The sequence below is a fragment of the Anguilla anguilla genome, chromosome 8 (assembly GCF_013347855.1).
Source record: "Anguilla anguilla isolate fAngAng1 chromosome 8, fAngAng1.pri, whole genome shotgun sequence".
In the NCBI taxonomy this organism is placed as follows: domain Eukaryota; kingdom Metazoa; phylum Chordata; class Actinopteri; order Anguilliformes; family Anguillidae; genus Anguilla; species Anguilla anguilla.
This window is the reverse complement of record NC_049208.1, coordinates 2,571,987-2,597,887: the sequence shown is the minus strand read 5'-3', so window position 1 is coordinate 2,597,887 and position 25,901 is coordinate 2,571,987. Positions and strand designations below refer to the sequence as shown.

At 46.1% G+C, this 25,901-nt stretch overlaps 1 protein-coding gene across 1 annotated transcript in view; it reads left to right on the top strand.

Annotated features, from left to right (window-relative positions):
- The window catches only part of LOC118233005 (probable G-protein coupled receptor 158), a 69,804-nt gene that overhangs the window by 25,995 nt on the left and 17,908 nt on the right, over positions 1-25,901 (top strand). The window contains exons 3-5 of the mRNA XM_035428293.1: positions 7,125-7,227; positions 13,288-13,505; positions 14,981-15,049. Coding sequence (XP_035284184.1) covers positions 7,125-7,227; positions 13,288-13,505; positions 14,981-15,049 — 390 coding nt within the window. The remainder of the gene's footprint in view (positions 1-7,124; positions 7,228-13,287; positions 13,506-14,980; positions 15,050-25,901) is intronic.

Genomic DNA, 25,901 nt, shown 5'->3' with positions numbered 1-25,901 from the left:
CCGTTAAAAAAATAAAAAATTTAAAAAACGCATCCGCATCGGGACGTGCGTGGTCAAAGAGTGCCCTTCTGCCGGTGCGCTTTTAAAACCTTCCCCCTCCCCGAGCAGCCCTGGCCTTACTCATAGGTACCCTTCTGCCGGTGCGCTTTTAAAACCTTCCCCCTCCCCGAGCAGCCCTGGCCTTACTCATAGGTACCCTTCTGCCGGTGCGCTTTTAAAACCTTCCCCCTCCCCGAGCAGCCCTGGCCTTACTCATAGGTACCCTTCTGCCGGTGCGCTTTTAAAACCTTCCCCCTCTCTGAGCAGCCCTGGCCTTACTCATAGGTACCCTTCTGCCGGTGCGCTTTTAAAACCTTCCCCCTCTCCGAGCAGCCCTGGCCTTACTCATAGGTACCCTTCTGCCGGCGCGCTTTTAAACCCTTCCCCTCTCCGAGCAACCCTGGCCTTACTCATAGGTACCCTTCTGCCGGTGCGCTTTTAAAACCTTCCCCCTCTCCGAGCAGCCCTGGCCTTACTCATAGGTACCCTTCTGCCGGTGCGCATTTAAAACCTTCCCCCTCTCCGAGCAGCCCTGGCCTTACTCATAGGTACCCTTCTGCCGGTGCGCTTTTAAAACCTTCCCCCTCTCCGAGCAGCCCTGGCCTTACTCATAGGTACCCTTCTGCCGGTGCGCTTTTAAAACCTTCCCCCTCTCCGAGCAGCCCTGGCCTTACTCATAGGTACCCTTCTGCCGGCGCGCTTTTAAACCCTTCCCCTCTCCGAGCAGCCCTGGCCTTACTCATAGGTACCCTTCTGCCGGTGCGCTTTTAAAACCTTCCCCCTCTCCGAGCAGCCCTGGCCTTACTCATAGGTGCCCTTCTGCCGGTGCGCATTTAAAACCTTCCCCCTCTCCGAGCAGCCCTGGCCTTACTCATAGGTACCCTTCTGCCGGTGCGCTTTTAAAACCTTCCCCCTCTCCGAGCAGCCCTGGCCTTACTCATAGGTGCCCTTCTGCCGGTGCGCTTTTAAAACCTTCCCCCTCTCCGAGCAGCCCTGGCCTTACTCATAGGTACCCTTCTGCCGGTGCGCTTTTAAAACCTTCCCCCTCTCCGAGCAGCCCTGGCCTTACTCATAGGTGCCCTTCTGCCGGTGCGCTTTTAAACCCTTCCCCCTCTCCGAGCAGCCCTGGCCTTACTCATAGGTACCCTTCTGCCGGTGCGCTTTTAAAACCTTCCCCCTCTCCGAGCAGCCCTGTACTTACTCATAGGTACCCTTCTGCCGGTGCGCATTTAAACCCTTCCCCCTCTCCGAGCAGCCCTGGCCTTACTCATAGGTACCCTTCTGCCGGTGCGCTTTTAAAACCTTCCCCTCTCCGAGCAGCCCTGTGCTTACTCATAGGTACCCTTCTGCCGGTGCGCTTTTAAAACCTTCCCCCTCTCCGAGCAGCCCTGTGCTTACTCATAGGTACCCTTCAGAAGGAGGTTTTTTAAAGAGGAGGGCAATAAGCAGATAAGCACCTTTTAATAGCTCTTTCATGCTACACCTGTACCTCCTGTGCCACGTTCATGTCATGTACCTCCATCCAGCACTTATTGTACTGTGTATCATTATCTTGATGTTGTAGCTCATCATCATGCCTCCTAGTTTGACTTGGCATAGGTTAGGTCAGAGAGTAATGTTCACTGTGTGAACTGGACTTAATGTGTTCATGGCTATGAATAACTGTTACATAATGAGTATTGCACCTTATCGTCTCTGTGTTTTGCAGTTGTTCCAGTGACCTTCGGTATGCACTTATTGTACGTCGCTTTGGCTAAAAGCGTCTGCCAAGTAAATGTAATGGAATGTAATGAGTTACGGCTGGTGACCTCAGTCTTATCCAGAAAGGGCCGGTGTGGGTGCAGGCTTCTGTTCCAAACGAGCAGTTACACACCTGATTCCGCTCATCAAGGTTGCTTAGCAAAGGCTGTAGTGATTGGTTGGTGGAATCAGGTGTGTAACCGCTTGGTTGCAACAGAAGCCACACCAGCCCTCTCTGGATTAAGATGGAGGACCCCTGGTTTATAGGGACAGGACAGGACAGGACAGTTTTGTGATGGATTTGCGTGAACGGGAGGGAAACTGAACTGTGTTTCACGCTGAGGATGGAGGCGCTTTGGAGTGTTTATCGCATTCCCGTGGTGAAAAAAAAGAAGTTTTTTGTTTTTTTTGTTTTTGTAATAAACCAATTAAATTGAAAAAATATCCTCATTTGTATTCGCGCTTTCCCTCCGACTTGTATTTATGTCCCCTGTGTCTGTCGGTGATTTAAATGAGCTATTAAATAGTCTTTTTTTTTGTTTTTGTTTTCCAAAGAATTAACCACAGGATACAGCGTTGTTACTGGAGGCTGGATGATTTATTTCTGTTCGATGAGTCGGGCCCTAGTGGTGCACACACACCAGTTTGCTTTCTTATATTTCCACAGTTCCTTGCTTCAGATTTTTTATACATCTGCCATTTCTACTGTTCCAGGGCGACGACATGCCGATCAACGTTCTCTTATGACGTCATCGCTACTCTGATTGTGACATGATCATAATAACATTGGTGATGTTAAATATGAGATCATCGCCACATTAAAATCATATTCTTACCACTGATAAACTTAATTCTGACATTTTAAATTTATTTTCTCAAAAGGCCTCTAATGTCTGTTTTTGACAAAACCCCAATTTTAACCAGATTCCAATCATCAGTGAAATTATAGCCATTTCCTACAGTCAGTCTCGTTAAATTTCTAATCACCATTTCAGACAAATGGCATCTCATTCAAACCACAAAACGATTGTTCCTATTCGTTGTTGATGCTTTGGTTCCTAATAAAAAGCAACACATCTGGAACAGTGATTGTAATCGTTTTTTTTTTTTTTTTGTTTCGTTTTTTTAAAATCCCTAAATAGCTTCGGATCGCCAGTTTTTAATCTGCGCTTGCAGCTGTTTCCATTTCATCTCGTGTCCAAGTACTGCCTCCCACCAAGACGGAAAAATGTTGTTGTGGAGGCAGGAGAACCTCTTCGTAATTTATTTTTTCCTTTACATCTTTTTTTTCTCATTTATTTATTTTACATTTTTCCTCCCGTTGACTTTATTTCGCGCGCTGAGTCATGGTTAAGTAACGTCTCCCGTTTGACAGTTCGGAAATCACAACACATTTCCCGGCTGTAACATCCGATGCCTATACCAGATGGGGGAAATTGTCAAATGCAAAATGTGCTGTCAAACCAATAGGCCTACGCGTAATTTGTTATGCCTTATCAACTACGAGCAAACTGTAATATAATCTTATTTACAGTGCTTAGCGCGTGGCCTTTTGGCTATTCTGTTTCCTGACAGACTTAAGTTTTTTTTAAGCAGAACAAATTTCATTGCGTTGGTGATGGAGCAGTACTCTACGGTTCTCTAAATCCAACCTTCTGATGTCTTCATCCAACATTTTTGGGAGTTGTGTGTGTGTTCCCTCTACTGTGGAACACAAACCCAAATGGCAATGGCCCCTAAAATCACACTGAAGCACCATTAAGAATGGCCTATTACGAAAATACTTGACCCAATCTTAACATTGTATCTCGACTCCCATACTTAGTGATGTACTTCCCATTGCAAACAAAATGGAAGGGTAGATTAAGAAATTGGATAAACTCAGCCCCATGTTGGGTGACACATTTTTTAATAATGTTCAGTGTTATATCACCTCTTACCCTATTTGACTCATTTGTAATCTGTTAGAGTCGACATAACAGTGGGCATTTTGTTGTGTATAAGCATAGAAGGGAGGAGTATAAATATGCAGGTCTATTTGAAATTAATGGGGTTTTTTCAACCCAACAGCAGCAATTTTTTTTTATTGGAGCACGTCCACCATTTCCATCCCCGCTTGTGAATCCTGTCACTCTGCGTCGCAGACAAATCGGGACTTCCTCATCCCCGCTCCCGAAATTCGATTTATCTCAACGGCTGTTGCCTGGCGCTTTTCATCCCCGTCTTCCGAACCGTCAGCGTTTTCATTATTTCACAGCACGGGAGCAGCCTGTAGTGTGCGTACCGCGCCACGGCGCCGAGCAGCGCGCGGTGCTGCACTCGCGCTTTCAGCACGAGGTACAAACGGAAAGCCGCGCCACAGGCAACTTCACACGAGAAGCCGAATAGAGCGGGGCAAAGGGAATGACGAAACTGTTACTGTTTTTTTGTGACGTTACCCGTCCGTGACTCCGTTATGTTTCTCAAATATATTTGGAGTGTTTCGAGTCCAAAACGACATTATTCCAAAAGACCCCTTTTGAAAGCCAAAATAGAAATGGCATAATTTAGAATGACACGGCTAAATTTGGAAATAAAATCGGCAGAAACCACACCCCTCTGCTTCATCCCACTTTCCTGGGAAAGTAAGATTAGCATCCCTAAAATAATCCTGCTTCCGGGATATCCTTTAAACATTGTTTTTAATGTTAAAACGTCTTGCCATGCAGTTGCATTCCTAAAGGGATTGAACATTTTTTAAGGGAGAGTTCTCTTTCTCACGTTTTTATATTATTTCAGTTTTGGTTTATGTTTTTAATTGGCCCAGAGAGTTTTTATGTGCAGTCAACGATATTTTAGATTTTTACAGAGCTTTCTTATGACATGCTGGCTTTACAATGGCTGGTATTGGGACAATGGCGGGTTTGTGATTTAAGCCAAAAAATAAATAAATAAATAATACACAGACTTCCAGAGGCGATGTATGAGAGCGGGTTGAATTTATAGTGTTTATTTACAATTACAAACATAAAAATAAGTTTTTTTTATAGCGTGCTGGTACTTCTTTCCTTCTCACTTCCAAAAGCAGGGCCAGCTCGTCATTCTCAGGCCCGGAGAACCCTGGTTAGATTGGGCCAGCCTGTCCAACGGGCAGCCTAGTACACTTCCGGTGCTGTTGCGTTTATTAGCATCAGCCTAGCCGCTTTCAAACTGTTGATGTTGATGTTCCAGTAATATCCGGCTACGTACCAGAAGTGAGTTCCATCCACATAAACAGCTTAAAGTTCTTTATTCGAGCCCCTAAATATACGGACAAGGAGTTGAAACAGAGAGAGGTTGGAAAGGGACGGTAAATTGGGTGGGCTGACATCTTGTTTCTGCAGACATCTTGTTTGGCCACATTTTCAGTAGACCTGGGTTGTAGTTGGTTGAAAGTGACACGATGGCTAATTTGTCACTTTTTTCCCCTCGCAAAGTGGAATTGAACGAGCGACAAGCCATTTTCCTGTCTTCTGCGTTTGTTCTTGCTGCGATGTCTCGCAGTAATTTACTGCTCTCTCCACGTGTGGTGCTGCTGATGTAGGAAGCTGTGGCATTTCTTTTAGCTGGTCACAGCTCTCTCGGTTTGCTTGCATCATAGTTCCACATCATCCAAAAATAAGATTAAATGTCTTTTTTTTTTTTAAAGAATCGGGTAATATACACACACATAATGCCTGGAGTGATATCTTCGCAGCACTAGTGATGTGAGGTGGTTTCTCCTGATTCCAGATATTTGTGAAGCTCATCATTAAATATCCTTTACCACACACAAAACTGCCTGGGCCAATTGAAGACATACACCAAAAACTGAAATAAATATATATTTTTAAAACCATTAAAGCAACCCATTTAAAACATCTTACTGATATGCATCCTCCATGATGTTGTTCTTTTCATGACTTAGTGATATGCCACCTGCAAGGTTACAGAAAGTTTTTATGAAACATGCCTGGAACGTTTTTTTTTTTTTTTGTAATGATGTTGACAGAGCCCAATTGGAACAATAAAATTCATCCTGAGACCTGGGGGGACATAACGGATTATCTCACGGCCAAATTCGAGTCGCAGCGGAATGTTCATCATCATCAACATTCTAGAACCGTCCTGCGTTAGCCTTGCCTGAGCCTCGCTAAGGGGGATTTCGTGGAGCGTGTTTCCGATATTTACTCTTCATTCGCGACGTGGATGATTGGAAAACCGAACCGCATTACCCTTGAAATGGAATTAGCGCGCCCCCTTTCATTTGTACAAATAGATGGCGTTTAATTTGTGTACGAATTGGATCTGATATAACCGCCCGCTTACCGCCGGACACCCTGGTGGAGGGTTAATTAACGGGGTCTGTGCGTCGCCTCAAATGAAATGCAGACAGATAATTGAATTTTGTGGATACAGCATATCAAATCAAATCTCGGTGAATAACAAGAGGAGAATTGCGAGCAGAGATTGCTTTTTTATCCCTTAAGACGCACGACACTTCTTTGCTCTGCATTCTGGTCTTTGATGGGATGTGCGCATCGTTACTATTGATACCCGTGATTTATAATGTCTACTTGACCGTATCAAGAGCTGACTGATTATGTTCGTATATATATATATATATATATATATATGTGTGTGTGTGTGTGTGTGTGTGTGTGTATGGAACTCGGAATGAAGTCTGGAGTACATTTTCTCTTAATACAAAAGTCAGTCATTTGAGAGAAATAACTCCAAGGTCATGAATGGGTACAAGAAATGTAAATTTGGAGGGAAGTATAAGTATTCGGGATGCAGTAGTAGCTTTTTCGTGAAGTATAAGTAGTCCAGATGCACTAGTAGCTTTTTTGTACATGCATATTGGTGCTCGCTGCATGGAAAGATTCAGGGAGTGAATTCCTGTATAGTTTCTGTTAGTCTTACCCAGCTCCTGTCTCATACACAGAAGTGATGAAAATTGAACAGATTGTTTTCTGAACCCAACCCAGATCTGTCAGTGTGATGCCTTCAGTTTTGTCTCATTCAGTGTTTCTTTAGGAACAACAATAAAAAAAAGTTGTGTAAGTCGTAAGTATAATGGTCAAGGAACTGGTCTTGTAACCTAAAAGCCACAGGTTCGATTCCTGGGTAGGACACTGCCGTTGTAATCTTAATACAGGTACTTAACCTGCATTGCTTCAATATATATCCAGCTGTATAAATGGATGCAATGTAAATCCTATTGTAAGAGTTGTGTAAGTTGCTCTGGGTAAGAGCGTCTGCTAAATGCCTGTAATGTAATGCTAAGGATGTTTCTCAGCTGTTGTCTGAATGCTGTTCACCTGCTTGTGTTCTGTCTTTGCCAGTGCCAGCCTGTTCTGGGCCACGGGTTCGTGTTGGACAAATACAAGTGTCAATGCAAGCAAGGATTCTACCATCCCAGCAGGGTGGCTGTCAACGGCTTCAAAAGTAAGTTTCACCAAAAACCTTTCCCCCCCCCCTCACACGACTGACCCGTCGCTATGGCTTATAGGGCTGGACCTGTCGCTGTGGGCAGGGTTTATAGGGCTGGACCTGTCGCTGTGGGCGGGGCTTATAGGGCTGGACCTGTCGATGTGGGCGGGGCATATATGGCTTTACCTGTCACTATGGGCGGGGCTTATACGGCTGGACTCGTTGCTATGGGCGGGGCTTATAGGGTAGGAAGGGACCCGCCTACTAAGAATTCTGTTCCTCCCCAGAAATATATCTGATCATTTTCATATAAAACTTAATTATTGTATTTTTCTGATATGAAATAAAAATGTACTAACTTTATACATCGGGGGATATTATTTCCGAGACCAATTATTACATTACATTACATTACAGGCATTTGGCAGATGCTCTTATCCAGAGCGACGTACAATAAAGTGTATAACCATAACCAGGAACAAGCGTGTTGAAAACCCTAGAGGGAAGTACAGTTCCAAGTGCAGGGAACGACTGCATAGTTTAACTTGGACCCTGTAGGTAAATCTGATTTAGCACAACAAAAACAGCACAAAACAATTTGGTTAGTATCCGACCGCATCAGTGCTGCAGCATGAATACAGTATCGGATTTTGCAGAATATACAAATAGCTTCCGTGACCACCCGTGACAGTGCATTTGTCTCCTCCAAGCCTGAGCCCGGGCGACCGGTCTGCTCAAACCCCCGAGCTATTTTTCAAACGCTGCGTCAAATAAGAATGTGTCGGCTTCGTCGATAAAACTTTAAACGTTGGGAACACGGAGAGCTGAGTTATCTTAACGAGAGTCCGTAGAATCTGCGGGGCGGCGCTTTATCTTTCGTTGCTCAATTAACGCGGCACGTAAAAAGGAAATGCCATGGCAACGGAGAAGAGGTATCCCGTTTAGCGGCCGCTGAGGAGTCTGGGGCGTCTCGGTCCGGCGGGTTTAAAGCGGGTAATTAACTATAACGGGGGCCCCGTCTCTCTCCCGTCTCTCCACCAATCGCACATCTGCGCTAACGAGGTTAACGAAGTTAACGAACGCGAAGGCTGAAGAGCCGTCTCCACGGAGACACAGACCGAGCTAATTATCCTTTTTCGGCCGGACGGGGAGCCGCGTGTCGCACCCCCCGCCCCGCCCCGTGTCGTTACCGACGCATGATTTTTTTTGTGATTTATTCCTCCTGATTGTCCCGTTAGTTTTAGTCGGGCGTTTGGGAGTGATGCAGCGATGTCACTCGGAGTTCTCCGCGCGTTCCGCCTGGGTTTGCCAGTCCGGTCAAAAGCGGTCTTTTGCGATGGCGGTACTTGGCACATTCGCTAGGACTCTCTGGGGTCATTTAAGGAGGTAAAACTGATAAACTTGTACATTTTTACAAGTGAATAACTTGGTGCCCTTTGATGCCATCTTTCATTTGCTTTGAAATAATGTTTGTAATAATGAAAATAATTCCACCCGCTACCCAGAATTAGGATGAACTCCTGTCCAGTATTTAGACTTGTGAACATTTGTAGACATGGGTTTGGATTTGTAGCAGCGTGTGTAGGCTTTTTAGCAGTGTATTTGCATTTGTACCATGCATTTGGGTTTGTAGCCATCTGTTTAGATTTGTAGGATACATTTGTACCAGTGAATTAAAATGTGTAGTGGCATGTTTAGATTTGTGTGGCAGTGCATTTAAACGTTTTAACGGTGCATTTTGATTTTTAGAAGTGCATTTAGAGTTTGAGAAGTTCTGTCCCCTCTTGGCTGGGTTTTTTTTTGTTCCTTGGGAGGCTAGCCCCCTCACCCGACCCCTCCCCTGCCTGCCCCCACCCCCACCCCCACCCCTACCCTGGCCTACGAAAAGCAGGTGACACCTTTGTGCACACTGAAGAGAACACGCTCTCTTACACGGTGAGGAGAGTGATGTGATTACAGACAGGAGAGAGAGAGAGAGGGAGAGAGAGGGAGAGAGAGAGAGAGAGATAGAAGGAGAGATAGAGATGGAGAGAGACGGAGACAGAGAGGGAGACGGAGAGAGAGGGAGAGAGAGAGAAAGAGAGAGATTCAGAAATATTCTGTTTCTGCTCTCCGGTGGGGAACCGCAGACCACTGAATCCCGGAGGGTGTTGCTTCAGTGCATCCTCACGGGAAACGGGACATTTTAGGAGTTTTTCTGCTTTTTTTCTGTCATTTTTTATTTTTGAATCTCCTGTATGGAACTGAGAGGAAGGCTGCCTGGCCTGTAAGTCGAAGCATTGAGACATCTGGAGCGAATGTGTAATCATAATCATTGCACATAATCATTTTATTAATTTCATGACATCATATTTCTATTTATAGCAGTATATAAAATATATCATTTTTCTATATGGCCATATCATTAATCCGCACACACGCCACCCTAATGGACAGATTACCCTCAATACATTATGAATATGCAGGCTTATTCAAAAATATAATTCTTTATACGTTTCACAGCAGTGTGTAACTGTTCACAATATATGGAGTAGAATATATTGTAATATATTTCCAGTGCCTTTGTAATATGTTTTATGTGAATATGTGTTTATTATGTTCAGTGCCTGTAAGGACAGGCTGTTCCCTGTGTCTTTTGGATGTCTGGTCCAGTTATCTCCGGGCGTCTGTGACTCTGGAGAGGTTCTGGGGAGCCACAGGGTGCTGCTGGGTTTTTGTTTCCGCCTTGAAAACAACAACAGATCCAAAAAAAAAAACAATCCAAACATATGTGAGGTGATGCGAGTTAACTTGTGTAATAAACTGCTTTAATTGGTCAATTAAATGCTAGGTTACAGCAGGACACCGGCGGACCCTGTAAGCCTCCAGAAGCAGGTTTGCCAGACCCCTTGAGTTTATCTCGTGTTTGCAGAAGCGTTTCCACTCCGGGCATTGTGGGTAACGGAGTGTGCTAACTGGAGCGGACACAACGCTTGTTTTTTTTTATCCAATCCAGCGCTGGCTGAGCGGAGCGGCGACTGGGGAGAGCTTTCCTCCGGCCATTTCTCACACTTTAATGCCGTTTATTTAGCACGTTGGCTAAATCGGCTGTTTATAATACCATTTTTTTTTTTTTTTTTGGCTGGTATTGCAGGACAGTCCCGGCTAATTGGACACGATGGCTTTCTGCTTCCTGTCCCGAAGCAGCGTTGCTCCTGGATCAGCGCCGGCCACTTCCTTCTGTGGTCAGCTTTCAGTATCGGGAGAGTCTAGGCTGATCCCAGATCAGTGGTTTGGGACACAGATTATTTACCAGAGCCCATCGTTGCACTAAATCCCCTCTAATTCCTCCTCCTCTGCCACAAAAACTTTTTCAGATTTTTTTTTTTGAACACTACCCCCTCCCATGTATTCTACCCTGGTTTGGAATCTCCGTGCTGCCTCCAGGGTGACACCGCTCCCTTTCCGAAATGTAACGACCTGCAAGTCGTAGCCCGAGGAAGAGCGGCTTGCCGAGCTGTTTTCTCCTAAATTCCCAAGTCTTTCACAGATTACGGTTCTTCCCTCAAACGAGACTGTGCTGTTTAGGGGCGGAACTGTGTGATTGGTCCCGTGACGTTGACGTGGATAACCTGACGCGTGGAACATCACATTTCGGTTCTCCCCAGAGCTTGTCAGGAGCGGTGTTATTTTTAACCCCTCCCCCCCACCACCCACCACCACCACCCCTCCACCCCACCACCACCGCCCCTTCGTTTAACTTGAGATGTGATTGAGACTGGAGTCATCAGACCCCAAAAAAAAAAAAAAACTCACCTTTCACAGAGAAATGGTCTTTATTATTATTTTTCTCTGAGCAGTCCCAGGGGCCTTAACGCACTGTGCCAGGGGCTTTAACGCACTGTGCCAGGGGCTTTAACGCACTGTGCCAGGGGCTTTAACGCACTGTGCCGTGTTGTACATGCTTTGTCCTTCTGGCCCGCAGTCTCGCCCGTATCCACATTAAAGACGGAGAGAGAATGCCCTCCTCGCCCGTATCCACATTAAAGACGGAGAGAGAATGCCCTCCTCGCCCGTATCCACATTAAAGACGGAGAGAGAATGCCCTCCTCGCCCGTATCCACATTAAAGACGGAGAGAGAATGCCCTCCTGGAATAGGCTGCGAGTCGCACGTTTGCTCCTCTCTGTTTCTTAATGAAGCAGTTGTTGGGGAGACGCGCGATTTGCATAAAAGCGCTATTAGAATTCGCATTAAAATGTGCGCATCAATCCTCGCCCTCTCGCCTCTGCTAATAGGGTGCGGGAGGCATTATTCGCTCGCTCGGCGCGATGCATCATTTCTGCATTATAAGTGCACGTTTAAGCACAAAAAAGTTCAGAGATTAACGCCGAGCCAAAACAGCCTCCGCCCCGTTTCTGATTCCGTCTCTGTGCCCGCAGCGAGGCAGGGATTGCAAACAAACTTTGTTCTCCCTGCTGGCAATTTAAAAAAAAAAAAAAAAAAAAAAAAAGTTTTAAATCCCGACTAGAAGTAGTTCTCTTTGGCAAGATTGAAAAGGAGAGTTTTGCAATTAAAGCTTGATCTCTCGCAGTGAATCTTGCGTGCTTATTGCTGGCTGCTGGTTGTACGTCAATCAAAATGAGTGACAAGAGTTGCTCTGTGATGTCATAATGTAAAACACTGAGAGTTCTGAGATTAGTCATTTGAGAGCTTTGGGCAGGTTTGGGCGATATTCTCTCATTCAGCACAATGGGACAAGCAGCAGATTTGTCATAATTTGATCTCACTTTTTCCACTTTCCATTTTAGTGTAGAATATTTAACGTAAGATAATAGCGGAGCATCAATTTCCCAAATCGTTGTTCCGGATTGAGTCCTAAACCGTGTAGGATTGAGCCTGTGCACTGTGGTAAATGTAGTCAATTGTTCTCAGAATCACATGACATTGCTTTTAAAAGTTGCCTGCAGAGAGTTAGTAAGCGTGTAATAAGTGGATAATATGTTATGAAATAAGCATGTAATAAATTGATAATATGCTCTGAAATAAGCTTGTAATAAGTGGATAATGTGCTATGCAATAAGCTTGTGATAAATGGATAATATGCTATGAAACAAAGTGTTGATGCCTTTTATGGGGAAGTGTGGCCAAACGTACTTAATTTCCCTCTGTTTCAGTGTTATGTGAAATGTAGGCCATGTTTCTCTGGTTCTGTTTTTTTTGCAGGCGTCTGTTGTTACAGACCCCCCTGTACAGAACACAACGATCACTGACTGTCCTTTCACAATGGGGATGGATGGGTCTGGTTCTTAAGAATGCCTAATATCATTAAATAACGAAGTTACTGTAATAGCTGTAAATTTAATTACGTATTGAAGATTGTTCACTACATCAGCCATAAGGGGGAAAAATTTATCTCGAGCTCCAGCTTTCATTTCAATAAAGAAAAAAAAAAACCATAATTTAATCAGCTGTGAAATGCCAGGGAAATCAGCGGAGATCGCTGCGCGTTGTGGAATTATTCAGTACGAGAACGCGTGCAGTTGTCAAGGAAAGCAGACAGAGGCCTAACCTGACCAGAGTAAAAGAACCAGGCACCGTCAGGGTGACCGCATTGCAAGGAAGCGCTGTACAAATGCCCCAAATAAAATAAAAGCAGACACCAAGCACAGCTGATAACAGCCCGGTGGCTCCTGAAAACTGTGCACTGGGACCCATTAGCGAGCGGAGGGAGAGTCTGAGGTGATTTACGACATCACTTCCTGTCTGTTTCACGCACCCCGTTGCCGTACGGCGGCAGACTCCAGGAAGATTGCGCAGGCTGAGCCGGTCCGTTTAAGGAGGGGCGGCCCACAAACGGGCCCGCTCGTTAAGTGGGTCCTGGGCCGGCAGCAGAATTTGGGGAAGTGCTGCAGTAGACAAGAAAACTTTCTGTCCCCCCGCCCATAGCCCTCCCCTCCCCTCCCCTCCCCCCCCCGCAGCTGTGGAGCTTAGCACAGGAAAAGCTGAACCCAAAGTCCCGTAGCCCAGAGCTCCCATTTAAAACTCTGAGTTCCTGTCTGTGTTTTGCCCCCCTCCCCCCCCCCCCCGTCCACAGGGACGGAGAAGAACGGGGCTCGCCATCGCGGGGGGGTGACGGAGGGGCCGGCCAAGTGCCTGCCCTGCCGGGAGGGGTGCGCCTACTGCCGCGACGACACGCCCTGCCACGCCCAGCCCGACGACTCGCTGCGATTGGCCGTCATCTCCTTCCAGGCCCTGTGCATGCTGGGAGACCTGGTCAGCATGCTGGTGGCCTACCACTTCCGCAGAAACAAGGTGAGCGGTCCTGTAGTTTCCTTCTTTATTTCTTTTTGGCTGGACCGCAACAGCGGGGCCAGCCCTACAAACGCGAATGTCTGTGACTGAGTGACTGAGTGATGAAGTTACACCATTGGTCGGCCGAGTTATGAAGTTACACCATTGGTCGGCCGAGTTATGAAGTCACACCATTGGTCGCCCGAGTTATGAAGTTACACCATTGGTCGGCCGAGTTATGAAGTTACATCATTGGTCGCCCGGATCACATGCGTTAAGTCCAGCCCATATACTAGGTTTTGACCTGGTTTCTTTTTCAAGAGCAGTCGTCCATTTATAGGCCGGGGAAACAGGGTTTTTGCGGAAGCTTTAACCCGACCGAAGGACTTAAATGGAGAACTTAAGTGCTGAGATACACAGGAAACCAGCAGAGGCTTGTGGGCCCTTCAGGGTTGCAGTTTGAGATCACTGCTCCCGGTGAGCTGGAGATCAGTATTAGTGCTGGGATGATGGCCTTTGCTGTTGAAGCGTCACACAGTGCTGCTGCAGCAGTGCTTGCTTGTTAGAACCCTCACATTCAAGGCAGCTGGTCGAATCTCACGTCCAATGCAGCTGTCAGTCAACCTCAGGATTCAGACAGAAAATGCCACAGGGCGAAATTCTGGGGTCAGAATTTCAGGGACAGCCGCCTCACAACAAGACGTGTCCTGGGTTTGAATCTCGGCCTGGGCCTGTCTGTGTGGAGTTTGCATGTTCTCCTCGTGTCTGCATGGGTTTCCTCCGGGTACTCCGGTTTCCTCCCACAGTCCAAAGGCATGCAGGTAGGCTAACTGGAGACTCTAAATTGCCCATAGGTATGAGTGTGTGAGTGTGTGGGTGTGTGTGCCCTGTGATAGATTTGTGCCTGTCCAGGGTGTAATCCTGCCTCTTGCCCAATGCATGCTGGGATAGGCTCCAGCACTCCCTGCATCCCTGCCCAGGATAAGCGGATATAGATAGTGGATAACAATAACAATAATAATAAAAATTGTGAATGAGAAATTAAAATGGATATTGGGGCCATGGTATGGTCAAATTGACAGCAAAAAACCTGGGCTCCTGTTTCTTCAGTGAATACGATGAGTACAGAGTATAGAGCATCACTGTTCCTGGAGACCTGCATGGTCTGCTGGTTTTCTGTGTTACTGAGGCTGTGGAGTTTATGGAGGGAAAAAAACGCTCAGCTGTTTAATCATACCCTCCCTCTGAGGTGTAGTTCTAAGCTGTGCCTTGTCTGAGGCGACCGGGGATGAACCAGAGTCGATGGACTCATCCACGAGCAGACGTTATGCGATTATACACCTCAAACTGCTATGATCATAAATGTCTTCATTGCACTGTGTGCAGAACTTTTTAAAATCTCGATTGCAAGATTTGACTGCGAGTGTCTTGATTGGTTCTTATTTAATCACGCAGAGAATCCAAGCATCTTGATTGGTTCTTATTTCATTTTGCAGAGAATCCGAGCGTCTGGATTGATTCTCATGGAAGCCATTTTGTTCGGAGCACTGCTGATGTACTTCCCTGTAAGTACACATTATCCCTCTCAGCTGCACTGTACTTTACTGTGTGTGTAATGCACTGATATACCCAACCGTAACACACTAGAACTGTACTTTACTGTTTGTGTAATGCACTGATATACCCAACCGTAACACACTAGAAATGTACTTTACTGTGCGTGTAATGCACTGATATACCCAACCGTAACACACTAGAACTGTACTTTACTGTGCGTGTAATGCACTGATATACCCAACCGTAACACACTAGAACTGTACTTTACTGTGTGTGTAATGCACTGATATACCCAACCGTAACACACTAGAACTGTACTTTACTGTGTGTGTAATGCACTGATATACCCAACCGTAACACACTAGAACTGTACTTTACTGTGTGTGTAATGCACTGATATACCCAACCGTAACACACTAGAACTGTACTTTACTGTGTGTGTAATGCACTGATATACCCAACCGTAACACACTAGAACTGTACTTTACTGTGTGTGTAATGCACTGATATACCCAACCGTAACACACTAGAACTGTACTTTACTGTGTGTGTAATGCCCAGAGGTGGGTAACCCGGTTTCAAAGGGTTAAAAGACTGACCATGTATTTGCTCCACCACCATGCACTAAACCAGCTGATTCTAATTAGCATAACTCTTCAGCATGATAGGAGAACTAATTATTGTAATCAGCTGGTTTAGTGCATGTTGGTGGAGCAAATACATGGTCAGTCTTTTAACTCTTTGATGCCGGGTTGCCCACCTCTGGTAATGCCCCAATAACACCCCCAGCATAACCATAACACACTTGAACTCTTATGACTGGTGAGCGTTCTGAAACAAAATGGCCGCCTTGCTTCATCCGCTGGCTGTGGTTACCATAAAGTTCTCTTCCCCTTGAACCAGTGAAAGCTGCTGTATAAACATCTCATTATACGAACATGATCATGACGATTATTATTGTCATTATTACCATTACTATTATTAATTAGGAGTGCAGTAGCGATAGCAGCCATCATCATAATTATCCTAATGATTATGATTTTTCTTAATACAGTAATAAAAAATAATCACAATGAACCGGAATTACTACTTTTCATTATTATTTTCATAATGAGAGCGTACGCCAGCATGCTGTACCCATGGTGGCTCACGCTGTGATTGGCTGACAGGGTGGGAGAGACACACCAGAGTTGTTTTCCACAAGTGGAGTGTCCAGCCCCGCTCTGCTTCCAGCCGAATCTCTGTTTAAGGCGTCATCCAGAGCTCTGTGACAAACGGCCGCCATTTTCCTGTAGACTATGAGCTAATGGGGGGGGGAAATAGTGCTTTGTGAGGCTGTCGATTTGCGTCATAAACGGAACTAAAAGAAATAAGAGAGGAAATAAAGGAAATCGGCACCATTTCTCTGACTTTTACAGAAGGTGGGCTTTCAGCTGCAGAGAGTAGTCTCTGTGTGGAATTTGTTGTTGAATTATTAAACGGCCCTGAGGTTTCATTGTAATTTTTTGGGGGGAATTGTGGGTACGACGAAGCTTTGACTGGAGTGTTTTGGTTTTGTTCAGCTCTGAACCTGGGTTTGTTTGCTGGGTCCTGTTCGCCAGCATTGCGGATGCAGGCAGCCAGTGCTCTTGCTTATAGCTGGGTCTGGCAGGGGCTGCTCTGTGCCTGAGTCTTGAGTCTTAGTCTAAATAATTTCTTTTCCTGGAGCCTGGACTATTTTTACCCATCCGAGCCGAGCTGAGGTGAGAGCGGGGGCGGGGGGTGGTATGGGATGGGGGGGGGTTTGGGGGGGGGGGGCGCAGCTTGAGCGTGGGTGTGGCCTACCCCCCCCCACCCCCCCAGCCCCCCCCACCCCCGAGTTCCACCAGCCTTCCGCTTGGCGGAGTTATGCATTTTTTATTTTTATTTTCTATTTTTTATTTTTGAGCATGTCACATGCAGAAACGTGGCTCCCCGTTGGGGGGTGGGGGGGTGGTGGTGGGAGGGGGTTGTGTTGCCACTTCGGTCGACCCACTGCTCTCTGGCACAGAGAGGGGGCAAGTTAGCGTTTGGGCACGGGGATTAGCGCTCCCCCCCCCCCCCCCCCACAACGTACTCCCCCCCCTTACCCACCTACTGACCCCCCCCCCCCCCCCCCGCCTCCTCTCCTGCTTCTGCTGCAAGAATAACACACTCCGCTCTCCTTTAAAAAGATCATCCACCAGCATTTGCTATTTGTTGGATAGAGACGGATAAAGAGAGACATTGATACATTGTAAAAACAAATGTACAAAACATGTATAAATCATTTAAATCATCGGGTGTATTGAGCCGTAAATATTTATAGCTCATGCTAATTTCTGTTACATGTGCAGAAGATGTTTATTTGTTGTTTGTCTGATACAAATTGACATAAATTGAATTGTTAAACTATAAACGTTGGATTATGCTGTAATATTTATAGTTTATGCTAATTTCCAATGCTTGTACGCTACTGTTGAAAAATGTTTAATATTTCATTTTTGTTTGTTGGGTAGAGACAGATAAAAATTGACATTGATGCATTATTATAAAAAAATAATAAAGCAATGATTCACAATATTTTACTATAACATTTTATAGCTTATGCTAATTTGCTACGCCTGTATAGACGAAGATGTTTACTATTTAATTGTTATTTGTTTGATGAGAACAGATCTGAAATAGATAAATTACAAAAAAATAAAATAAAATAACACTAAAGCATTGTACTGTAACATTCATAGCTTGCGCTAATTTTAGAAGCATGGAAATAATGTAAAGGCAGGATTTCTGCTGAAGGTGCGGTGTGAACATTGGATTATAGTCCTTTTTAAATAGTGCAACTGGAAGAAGTAAGTTTGTCTTGTCTGTCATTCCGTTTAAATCTTTCCTCCTCCATTTCAAATATAATTTAAATTGCCAACAAAGTGCAAACTACTGGGCCAGATCCGGTCCGACCGCAGTACCCTTTGCCCACTCCGAACAGTGACGGGGAGGGAGTCACTGCCCTTATTTCCTTATATAACATCATTAGCTCGGCTTTCTTGTGGGAGACGCACCATAGACGTCGTGTCGGATAGCAGTCACACATGACCGGTTTCCATGGCGTCCACGTGTGCACAGTGCTAACCTTGCTGAAACGCTGATCATTTTTATTTGCCTCTATGGTATGTCTGCCAAAGGAGTTTCAGCCTGCTACTTTAATCACGTTGTGCTTTCGTTCAGTGAAACGCATCTCACTTTGAGTCAAGCAAGTAGACAGTGATGCTGTATATCAAATAATAAGTAGCTTAAAAAAATATAGTATCTACTGCTTCATTTTAAAGGTTGGGCATCATTTATTTTATAGCAAAATGTGTATTTATTGCTGGTGTTTTTTCCGTGTGTTTGCAGTTCTTTTTTAAAAAGTGTGTTGCCAGACGTTTTCAGCAAATTTCATAACCATAAAGAATTAGAGGGGAAATTGTCACAAACTGCAGGAAGATTCACCCCAGACCTCAGAGAGACCGGTCGATGAATGGAGAAGCAGTTAGTAAAATGGCCGGTGAAATTGGAATGAAGAAATTGAAAAAAAGGAACTGTAGAAATGTAACTGAAATCCTTCAGAAAAGCTGAATCTGGGTCATACACTAGCCTCAGTCCTATTGCCATAGAGGAACCAATAATAGTGACAGAAACTCAGTGTTTGTTGTATTAGAGAAAAAACATGCACACACACACACACACACACACACAAACACACACTCACCTCACACACACACACTCACCAAATCACACACACACAAACACAGACACACGCACACACACCTAAACACACACTCACCTCACACACACACAAACACACTCACCTCACACACACACACAAACACACACACACTCACTCATACACACACACACACAGACACACACACACACCTAAACACACACTCACCTCACACACACACAAACACACACACACACACACACACTCATACACACACAAACACACCCACACACACACGCACAGACACACACACACACACACACACACACAGAGGTGTGCTTTGTTACAGTTGGACTGAAAACCTACAGGTTGGCAGACCTCCAGGGGCAGGGTTGGTTACTGCTGCCCTACAGAATAGGGAAGGCATTAGATCTCTATGGCGGCTATCAAACACGGGCCATTCATGAGACCCCCTGTGGCCAGTCAGGCCTGTGTGTTCAGCCTCCTTCCCGCTGAAATCCCGCCAAGCCTGGCTGTGCTTTATGCCCTCACCGTTCTGCAGTCCTGTTTCTTACCGCTAAACTCTGCGCTACGGGGATCAAAATTTACCCCAGCAGGAAGGCTCTGGGTTCGAATCCTGGCCAGGGCTTCTCTGGGTGGCGTTTGTGTGTGCTCCCCGTGTCCGTGTGGGTTTCCCCCGGGTGCTCCAGTTTCCTCCCGCAGTCCCAAAAGATGTGCAGCTAAGGTTAATTGGAGTCTCTAATGGTGTGAATGCTGTGTGTGCCCTGCGATGGACTGGCGGCCTGTCCGGGGTGTATTTCTGCCTCTTTCCCAATGCATTCTGGGATAGGCTCCAGCAGGAGTAAGCGGGTTTAGATGGTTGGATGGAATTTGATGTAAAGGGGGGGGGAAACAAAAACAGAGATCAGTCTTTTTTTCGGGAGCAGAGGACGTTTGGCTACGGGGGGAAGCAGCACATTTGTTTTACGCTGTATTTCAGCTGAAAATCAGGGTCTTCCAGCGCAGACATTAATTAATCAGCAGATTTATTTTTATCGCATCACGCCGGGTCTTGATGGAGGCTTTAAAGATGCATGGGGCTGAGCACCAGACCAGATGCACACAGCAGTTTTAATCGGGGGGTTGGGGGGGTGGGGGGGGGGGAAGGGGGGATCATATATTTTTGGCACCATCACGCACTGTGATGCCCAGAGAAAAGGCAATAAGGGGGTGGAATGCTGTTACATTAAAATGATAAAAATATTTAAAAGATACTAAGTATAACTGTAAGAAGTATAACAGCCCTCCAGAGTCTGAAAAAAAAAAAAAAAAAAAACTTTATTCTAATAGAGAGAAAGCAGACAAGCTTGCGGATAGAGAAAGGACCGCAGCTCAGAGAATATCAATGCGGGAGGGGGCTCTTATATGGACAAAAAATTGGCCAACCTGCACGCAGTGTCTGCAGGTTTAACTCCTGTCCTGGAGGGGGCACTGTGTGTGCAGTTTTAACTCCAGTCCTGGAGGGGGCGCTGTGTGTGCAGGTTTAACTCCAGTCCTGGAGGGGGCGCTGTGTCTGCAGGTTTAACTCCAGTCCTGGAGGGGGCGCTGTGTGTGCAGGTTTAACTCCAGTCCTGGAGGGGGCGCTGTGTCTGCAGGTTTAACTCCAGTCCTGGAGGGGGCGCTGTGTCTGCAGGTTTCTGTGTTTTCCTTTCAATCAGCAGCCAAGTTAGGCCTTGGAAACAACCCCATGCACTCTTTACCCAATCAGCTGCTTAAAGTGAGTTTTTAATGTGAAAAAACTACAGCAGATACAGTGCGACCCTCCCGGATTAAATTGGGAGACCCCTGCTGTAAACCCAAACACAGCCTTTCAGCACAGCTTTTCTCTCGGCCCGTTCCCATGCCGACGGCGGCGGCGGGGGCCCGTTACCGGGCGGATTTTGCCGCGTCAGGGATCTGGCTGTTTAGCGGCTCTGCGCAGATTGGGGGTGACGGCGCTGAGCGCACGGGGGACTGCTCCGCACCGCCGGCGGGTCACCGAGCGGCGACCCCCGTCCGCCTAGCGGCCGCTCGTTAGCCTCTCCAGCAGCCTGTCAGCCCCCCCCCACCCCCCCTCCCCCTCACCCTCCCTCCCCCTCACCATGGTGCAGAGACTGGGAGGGTAGAGAAAAAAAAGGCTGTGGGCCCTGGAATATACTGGTCTCCACAGCACAAAAAAAGTATGTTTAGCAGTAAGCTGCAGCAGCGTAGAGTTGGCGGGATTTTATTGGGAGGGGGGGCTGCACACACAGACCTCACTGGCCACAGGGGGTCTCCTAAAAAACCAGCAGGCATCGGTGCTACCCACTGCACCTCCACGCTGCCCATTGACGTCAACTTATAGGTTTATTTTAGGTTTGTTGTCACATGAGGTTTGTGCTCTTAAATTCCTAGCGTTGTTACTGATGTTCTCTGGCTGGTAACCAGCTCCTTCGGTTTCTGAATCGCATGGCAGCTGAGGGAATTAACGGTGTTGGTATGGGTTTACGAGAAACTTTTGGTAAATCTTTTCTCTGAAATGACCTTCATAAGAGCAGTGCAAGTTTTTCCATTGGCCGTTTATGACTGCTTATGCCAATGGCAGCAAATAGGCATAAAGTGTGAACCACTTGTCCTGGTAATGTCAGTTTTTTCATCAGTGGAGATATGATTATGTGCCTATTTGTGCTTGTTGACTTAAGCATTCATTAACGTTTATGTAGTGCTTATGAAGGGGTTATACATTCCTGTGAAGCACCATTCATAGACGGTTTTACCGTGTTCTCATTTCACAAACTGCATTGTGGGTAACGGCTATGTTCTCACTGGATGATGTAATCCAGGGGTCTTCATAGGGCCCCAGATTATTAAAAAATCATGCAGGGGGTTGGTAAGCCATGCATGAATAAGATGTAAGATGCACATGTGTGTGTAAACACAGGAGACGCATCGTTAATGTGTTTACTTGCTATTCTCCCGCTATTGGGAGATGTGCTGACTCTGGGCAGATAGCGACAATTTTCCATACATCTGAAAGTTTTTGTTTTTCTCACTGACAAAAGGTAGTCTGTAGCGAGCCAATGACAGGCTACGTCTGGCCTTTGTGCTGCCAGTTCAAGTCCTGGTGACAAAGCTTGTCAATGCTTTGCCTCACAGAGAAATTTTTAAAAAAAGGCTTTTGGAATATGGAGAAGTAAGAAATAAAGGTGTTCGGTGAAGATGAGTTTGAATTTTCACACCTTCTCTGGGGAAACAATGCAGGTTATATATGGAAAAGGACAAGGTGTGCTGTCGGGGGAGGTGTTGATTTAATCAAATTCCGATGAGCACTATGTTTTCAGTATTATTTATTTATTTTTTATTTTTAAACTGTTCCCAGTGCCTGTAATGTAATACTTGAGCCCATTGTGTAAAGATGCTGTGTGTTATTGGATGATGTTGGAGGGGATGCAGGGAGTTGGCTGAACTGAAAGTGGGGTTTTGACTGATGATGGGAGCAAATTTTTTGGTTTCATGTCCGTTGGACGTGGGCTCAAAGACGTACTTTAAGTGATGTGCCATTGTTGAGGCAGCTCATGACACAGCGATGCCCTCTTTCCTGTGCACAGTGGGAAGCATGGTGTTCTTCAATTGGCTATTTTTCATGGGAGTCTGCTGGAATGAAACGCTAGCAAAATGACCTCTTTAAGTCCTGAGCTCCCATTGGCCGAGGTGCTTGGGTGGTGGGGGGGGGGGGGGGGTGATAGGAGAGGTTGAGTCGCCATACTGTGTAATCATCAATTCAGAAATGATTTATGCGGCCTTACCTTTCATTTCATACCTCCTGTATGTCCTGTTTGCAGGTATAAGCTGTTTTACTTTGGGGTACTGCCAAGGCGAAAATTGAAAAATTGATGAAATGTTAAAATGGGTTTCAGATTACTGTCAAACGCGGAAAGTCATGAGAGGTAGGGGGGACTGGAATGAGGCAGTTGGCTTTTTTTTGCGGCGTGCTTTCCGAACGTCTCTTTTCAGGGGTCAGTTAAAGTCAGTGCGGGACATGAACTGAAATGAAATGAATGGATTCCCGCTAAATGCTAATTGCATGTAAATGTATTCCCTGAACTGATGGTATATAATGGAGTTGACCCTGTCTGTGGTGGAAGCACAAGATAATGCCACATATATTTCAGTGTGAATTTCAGGGATTCCTGAGATTACAGTGCCATGAAAAAGTATTTGCCCCCTTCCTGACGTCCTGTATTACTGCATATTTGTCACGCCGAATGGTCTCCCATCTTTAGACAATGCTGAAACTGCGTAAACACAAAACGCATTTTAAAAAATCATTAAAGACCCCATGACACTCATCGCAAAGATTAAGGGGTTCCCCGGTGTCCTGGCTAAACTCCCAACCTGGCTCTCTCTTAACCTGCCACGACCTAATCATCCACTGATTTAATTGGCTAAAAATGGCTCTCTCCCTCTCCACCTCTGCTGATGTGTGGTGAGCGTTCTGGCACAAAATGGCTGCCGTGCATTCCCTACACACTGGTGGTGGGTGAGGTGAGTCGTCGTCCCCCCAACTTCACTGTAAAGCACTTGGAGCTTCTGGGAAAGTGCAATATAAACGCAACGTGTCGTTCATTGATTCGTTCAGTAGCGGGAGATTTTTCCGGGCCTTTTCTCAGTAAGTGGACACGCTGCGGGGCTCAGTCTGGTGACAGGGGGGAGATTAGCTGAGTTACAGCACCAGGGGGTCTTTAACTTCTCCAACAAATTTCGGATCATGACCTCAGCTCGAATTCAGAAAAGTTTTATAGCTGCAGTTTGAGAATGGTGACAGGGTGGGGCCTGGAACTAGAGTGTGGTTCTAATAGAACCTGGGATTGAACCTGTATTTGTCATTTATGTTGACTGATATGTAATAGCAAGAGTTTCTCTTTTTTTTCCCTTCACCAACACAGTTTGGCAAGTTCAGCCATCACGAAAATTAATTTAAAAAACTTTTGTGAAGAAAAAGTGCTACACTTGTCTTTGAACTCAAAAATTAAGGACACGCATTGATTGAATACAGGTCTAAACCTAGATGTAATATTTAGAGTAGGATATTGCTGTCTGCGAGAGCGTAGCATGAAGTGCGAACAGGATGAGAATTAAACATTGATCCGAATTACGCTTTCTCGCACATTTAGATTTTTAATATTTCATGTAATGCCTGGTTAAATGTGTGTGCCTTTGTGTGGAAGAGTGTATGCTCATTCTGTGTCCCTCAAATAGAACAATGCCTGTTCTGCAATATGCTGCAATTTCTGTCTGTCTCTTGCAGAGAGAGTGGGATCTGTGACCCAGTATGAAATCTGGTTGAATGTGGATGTCATTTAAAAAAACATCCTGTAACAGTCCTGTAAATAAGTATAGTAAATTATGTAAAAAACATTTAAAAAAAAAAAAACTTTTAAAAAACTAGTGTCACTAACTTCATATGACATATCTCTGAACGTACAAAAGTGCTGGTCTATTTGCTTGCTCTCTTTGACCATTTTTTCAGTGTTCAGTGGGTGTTTCATTTAAAAAAATTTTTTTAACTTTTACCGTGAGCCCTCACGTGTAAGGGCAGCTGTTAGAGACAGTAGGAGAGCGGCAGGAATGTTAATGCATTGCAGGAACACCGGGAATGTTGATGCATTGCGGGAGCGTCGGGAATGTTAACGCATCGCGGGAGCGTCGGGAATGTTGATGCATCGCGGGAGCGTCGGGAATGTTAACGCTTCGCGGGAGCGTCGGGAATGTTGACGCATCGCGGGAGCGTCGGGAATGTTAACGCTTTGCGGGAGCGTCGGGAATGTTAGCGGCGGGAGAGTGCTGGGAATGTTAACGCTTCACGGGGTTCAGGCTGGGCCAGGAGACCGGCTCCTCTGGGAGTTTTAAGAGCTTCTCCTCATACATTTTAAACATTCGGGAGCCTCTGCACAGGCCCTGTGACAGAGATATTTGAACACGGGTGCACAGGTGCACCCCTGCTCTCTGGAGAGAAGGTTCAGCTCTGAGATCAAAAGAGGTGACCTTACCTGGGGTGCTCCACGGGGGGAGGCGGGCGGGGGCATTGTGGGTAACCTCACTGAGAGAACGCTCTCATCCCCCAGAGGTAACACTGACATCAGGCCAGCTTCCAGGGAGGGGATCGTAGGGTCTGTAGGTGGGGGGGGGGGGGGGTGTATTTCATGAAGCAGGATTACTGAGTTAGCTGAATAACTGTGCTGAGTGGCAGTGTACTCATGCGGGGATATGAGCATTATCATAGTAAAACTTATGTATTTAGCATTTCCATATGCCCCCTTTGATGTGGCAGTCTGCTCGGTCCACGAGCATGTGACTGGGCATTTAAGGTATTATGTTTACACCTCTAGCCCCACCCCCTGAATTGGACTCTTCTATAATCACAAGCAGGGGTGGACACTTCACCCCCCCTCCCTCCCTAAGGCTCTAAAGGAATCCTCCACCATTTCCGTGTTAGACACTGTCGTCCTCTTTCCGCTTCACTTCCTCTCTGTTAAAGCGCTGTCAGGAACGCGAATCTCACGAAACACTTAGTCCGTCTTCCGGACGAGACGTTAAACCGAGGTCGTTACAACGCATTACGTTTCGTTCATTTGGCAGACGCTCTTATCCAAAGCGACGTGCAATAAAGAGTTCCTGACTCACTGTGGTCATTAAAGACCCCCGTGACAAAATTTGTGCCCCCCCCCCCCCCCCCCCCCCCCGGTGTCCTGGCTAAATTCCCAACCTGGCTCTCTCAACCTGCCACCTAATCATCCCCTGATTTAAATGGCTGCCGGGCATCACCCAGGTTGGTGCTACACACTGTTGGTGGCTGAGGCGACATTTCCCCTCATGAGTATAAATGCTCTGAATGTGAAATGAGCGCTATATAAAGGCAATGAATTATTAATTATTATTATTATTACTGTTGCTAGCAGGAATTGTGGAACACACTGTGTGGCTGCTTGCCACAGTCAACACAGCACGAACTGGACGGCAGACCAGTGGGGCCTGCCTGTGCGCTAGAGCGGTGGATTAACAGGACAAGCCACCCAGCAGCACCCGTATAAAACGCATTTAACGTCCCTTAAATGACGGAGTGCAGGCTCATCTCCAGG